We start from the raw sequence: 4,235 nt of genomic DNA on the forward strand, positions 1-4,235 counted from the left end.
AGATAAAGCGATTCCTTGTAACATATTATTTCCGATATTTTAGTTTCAAGCTAGAAATGGTTTGTTTAACAAAAATAATATATTAAGACGTAATAGGTGCGTATATAATATCCACGTTTGCGTGAATTTCTTGACATTTGAATATTTTAACCGCGGAGTTATAAAATACTATTTTGTTACTCAACATTACCGACTATTGTAATCAACACATTTGTAACGGTTACGTCACATCGAGGAGTTATTATAAAGCCCTCGCGTACAGAGGCACTGGCCGCTAATGAAATGGAATGACAAAATGATGAGCGTACTTCGTGGCCACGCGTAGATCGTCAGGATGGTTGCGCAGGCGGTCCTCGCGGTGAAAGTTGTGCGCGGGGAGGGGGCGCCTATATCAGGCGACGTATGCTCGCGCGCACCACTCCGCAACCTCACAGGTGAGATATGGACACTTGTACCACCACTCGAGGGTACAGAAGGCCATACAAGCCGCGACTCTAGCTCACGCCGCCAAACTCCCGCGCAGCCGCACTGCCGACCGTTGCTATAGTTACTCACCAGTTTATCAGTGAGACTGTCTCCATTGTAGGCCTTCTGTACCTGCTGACTTAGTGCTAACTGTTAGGACAAACCCTTCGCTCGTGGATTGTGCCGAAAAAGTGGTAAAAGTGTGTGTTGTACTGATTAGCGGCTTTCGCGACGCATGCGCATAGATACGCATCTCGGCCGCGTTTGCGTAACTGATTTAGGAAGAGATCTGTGCTTCTAGAACCATCCCAAGTACAATTTGAGGCACAACAAAAATATTATAATGATGTATACAACGAAAGCTCAAAGCCTACTGAGCTTTCATTATTAAACATTGGCTTCATCTCATTCCCTCATAAACAGTTTAGTAAACAGTTACTACAAGCAGCAGCAGTAGAGCTTTCCATCTGACCAGCATGGTGTGTCTTCCACAGTTTGTCTCGTGTTCGTGTCGTCCGCGAAGTTCCCTCCTCTCTCACAATGAAGTCCGTGGTGCTGTGCGTGCTGGTGCTGGTGGCTGCCGCGGCTGCCGCTCCTCAGCGGGAGGGCGCTGCCTACACACGGGAGGCCATCAAGCAGGCACAGAACACACACCTCATCCCCAAGGACGCAGAGATCCAGAAGGTAAGGGAGCATATTTGTTCAAAGGCAGAAGAATGTAGTGAAGTGACTACAAACACAAACAACTAGTCCACGTTTCGATTTTATCGGCATTTACTTAATTTATTCAAACATTTCGAATTACTTTGTTATATTTATTAATTCCACTTTGGTAAATTACGTAGGTGTAAGTTTAATCACCACATTAAATATTTACAAGTTTAATGCCACAATTACAATAACACGAAGCTTCCTAGTAATACATAGTTGGCAGAAATATTTACTTCTTTGTAGTTAACTGAAATTATGCATGTAAAGCACGGCGCCGCTAATGAATGCGCGTGCGCATACAAACGCGGGAGCTTAACGTCTCATTTACATCGGAGAGCTGTTCTCTTCATTGTTGGATAACTTCCTCATTAATCATCAGTGATTAGCCTGAGACTGCGGAAGAGATGGGAGTAGCTACTTCTTACATTGAGGAACAAGAGTTGAAGTGTCAGGCCTGCTCTAACATATCCACTTTGTCACCAGGTCCAGGAAGGTATCGAGCTGGCGGCGTACGAGTCCATCCCCGTGAACCAGAGGATCAACCTGTTCGAGATCCTGGGTGACCAGGTGCCTTCCGAGGTCATCAACAACCTGCAGGGACAGATCGACCAGATCGGTCACCGCCAGTAATCTACTAATACTTAAGAAACAGTGCTTCACGACGACCAGTAGCGGCTGACACGTACAGAAGAAGATGCGCACTGCCGGGTGTTGCAGGCGCCCACATGTAGCGAGTATGGACGATGGTGTGGTGGTCGCTCGAGGCCACCCCCCACTGTTGCAACCGCTACTGGCCCCCGGTGAAGACACCGTCGAGTTATATTTAATTTATTGGTGACGCAAGTCGAGTACGAGACAGTGAATGTGATATTGTGCAACATCACCGTTTTATACGTTTGTACATAAATAATGTTAAAAAATAAATTGGTCGAACGATGTCCAACCGGCTGGTTTTGTTTTACGTAACCCGTAGGGACAATACCGTGACGCGGATGTGATCCGTATCTCGGTTACATAAGGTGGAAGATCGTGTGATAGCACGCCCATCGTTTATCGCGCCGAGTGACATAATGTATGATTATGTACTGAATATTCATAGACTTTCATCTAGGTGAGAAAAATACGAACTTTAGATTGAATATTAATTCGGGCCGACCGCGGGGCGACGCCAACTGATCGACCGATAGCGGTCTGGTAATATATTCAGCCAATAATAATGTTGCTAAGATATCTGATCCGTGTGAGGTCAATACATCCATAATGGACCATCAGCACGCCATGATGAAACAAGTTCACGTCTCCGCCAAAACTAGTGTTCAGTATAAACATTGTGTTATAGATAACAATAATATTTACGTGTGGCCGTATATAAGTTACGCTTAGGCGATTGGTAGGAGTGTAGGCATCGTGACAATTTGTTCAACTTTTTTCTGTAAACTAAGTTAGTAGACTTAATGTGATTTCCAGCACTTCAGCCAAACATTTTTGTTTACTTTGGATATAGGAGCCATCCCTAAAATTTATAACCTTCAATTCTTCGGTGAATAAGAACAACCGAAGCAATAATAACCACCACTGTACTTTAAAAATGTGGGTGAACCATATGACCATACACCTCTGCTTGCAAAACCCGGACCGATAGTAATTTTATATTGTTACCCAAATATAGCGAAACAAAAGTATTATTGACCCTGTCACCGCCTTCTTTGGTAGAAATCGTGTAGAAATGTAAGTCGCCATAAATGCGGATAATGTAACAGCGAATAAATATTAAGTCCATATAGGGAATGTTTGTCAATACGCAGCTGACTGGCTGTCTGTCTGTCTACCCACATACAGTGATCGAGTAATTGTCGTGTTAATGTCATAATTACAGTCGCAACGAGTGAGATATATTATGGAGACAATAATGCGTAATACGACCTTCAAACCTTCAATAAAAGAGCGTATTCTTTTTAAAAGGATGGCAACACAACTGTGTCTCCTCAGGTGTTGCGGGTGTCCATGGGCTGCGCTAATCTCTTACCGTCAGGTGATCCGTGTGCTCGATTGCCTCTTATTCCATAATATAATATGGCTGTCGTGTTTTCAAATTACACTCGTTTAACCTTAGGTATATGATACATTTTTTTTAAAGTTCTAAGTGAAAGGAAGCTCAAGAAAGCTTTGCCTACAAACTTTCAAAATTTTTCCTTTCCTTGCTCCTAGAAACAATATAATATAATATTGTTCAAGTTAATTGTTAGAAATGCTTCAATACAAACTGCAACACTGAGCTGTGGTCGACCCATCAATTGTCTATCTTTTGAAACAACAGCAGTGACTTGTCGGTTCCTCTGAACTTTCCAAATATAAATGGCTATTTCAGTATATTTGAATAAATGTTAGTGTCCAAAACTTTCTATTTCACTTCCTCGACACAAAATGTAATAAATATAGATCCGCTATCAACACACGAGCTTTCTTTCTGTGTTACGAACTAATGACACTAATCATTTTTGTTTCACTTCATTTACATAATCGTTGAAAACAACAACTTCAGTCTTATATACTTGTGAGGTGTTCTGCTGAGGAACATTTTTAGGTACTCTTACAGATCAGACTAACGTGTGCTACGAAGTATATCTAGTGACTATAAGTGCACGATACCTACGGCTGGTGCAATGAAGGTATACAATACTTAGAATGAATAATCCGAAAGTTCCAACGGTCGTTTTTAACTTTACTTACAAAAAACTAACAACAACAGTTTTCTCATAGAGTTGTAATAATAACATAATTCACGATTTGGTTATGAAGCGATGAAATAAATTTCATGTCAATAAATATTAATTCTGTAAATAATACGAAGCTCCAAATATGTAAGTTATAGTGGAACATTCTGTGGGAACTATTTCACTAACGTGACATTTACGCGGCGTGCGATTGACTCCCTGTAGCATCTCCGGCGCAGCTCGTTTGAACACTAATGGCCACTTACTTTTGACCATACTGGGAATATTTCTAGATGAATTAGAAACATGGACAGCTTCGATGGCAGTTTACTTTGAACGAGATAA

At 41.8% G+C, this 4,235-nt stretch overlaps 1 protein-coding gene across 3 annotated transcripts; it reads left to right on the plus strand.

Moving 5' to 3' along the window:
* Nucleotides 1-411: 411 nt before the first annotated feature.
* Nucleotides 412-2,119, plus strand: LOC118267218 (uncharacterized). 3 transcript variants are annotated; one of them, XM_050702934.1, is made up of 3 exons: nt 412-434; nt 960-1,149; nt 1,660-2,119. In XM_050702934.1, exons 2-3 carry the CDS (start codon nt 1,006-1,008, stop codon nt 1,804-1,806), a joined length of 291 nt encoding a protein of 96 aa, XP_050558891.1. In that variant the 5' UTR covers nt 412-434; nt 960-1,005; the 3' UTR covers nt 1,807-2,119. The 3 variants fall into 3 exon arrangements, with proteins under 3 accessions (XP_050558891.1, XP_035436966.1, XP_035436967.1); XM_035581073.2 differs by lacking the exon at nt 412-434 and adding an exon at nt 477-665; XM_035581074.2 differs by lacking the exon at nt 412-434 and adding an exon at nt 477-659.
* The last annotated feature ends 2,116 nt before the right edge of the window (nt 2,120-4,235 follow it).

Source organism: Spodoptera frugiperda, chromosome 23 (genome assembly GCF_023101765.2).
Source record: "Spodoptera frugiperda isolate SF20-4 chromosome 23, AGI-APGP_CSIRO_Sfru_2.0, whole genome shotgun sequence".
Lineage (NCBI taxonomy): Eukaryota > Metazoa > Arthropoda > Insecta > Lepidoptera > Noctuidae > Spodoptera > Spodoptera frugiperda.

Excerpts from the sequence above, each read along its gene's own strand:
- LOC118267218 (XM_050702934.1), top strand. The coding sequence starts at position 1,006 with ATGAAGTCCGTGGTGCTGTGCGTGCTGGTGCTGGTGGCTGCCGCGGCT. Across the intron at positions 1,150-1,659 it reads AGGACGCAGAGATCCAGAAG|GTCCAGGAAGGTATCGAGCT; the intron begins GTAAGGGAGCAT and ends CTTTGTCACCAG.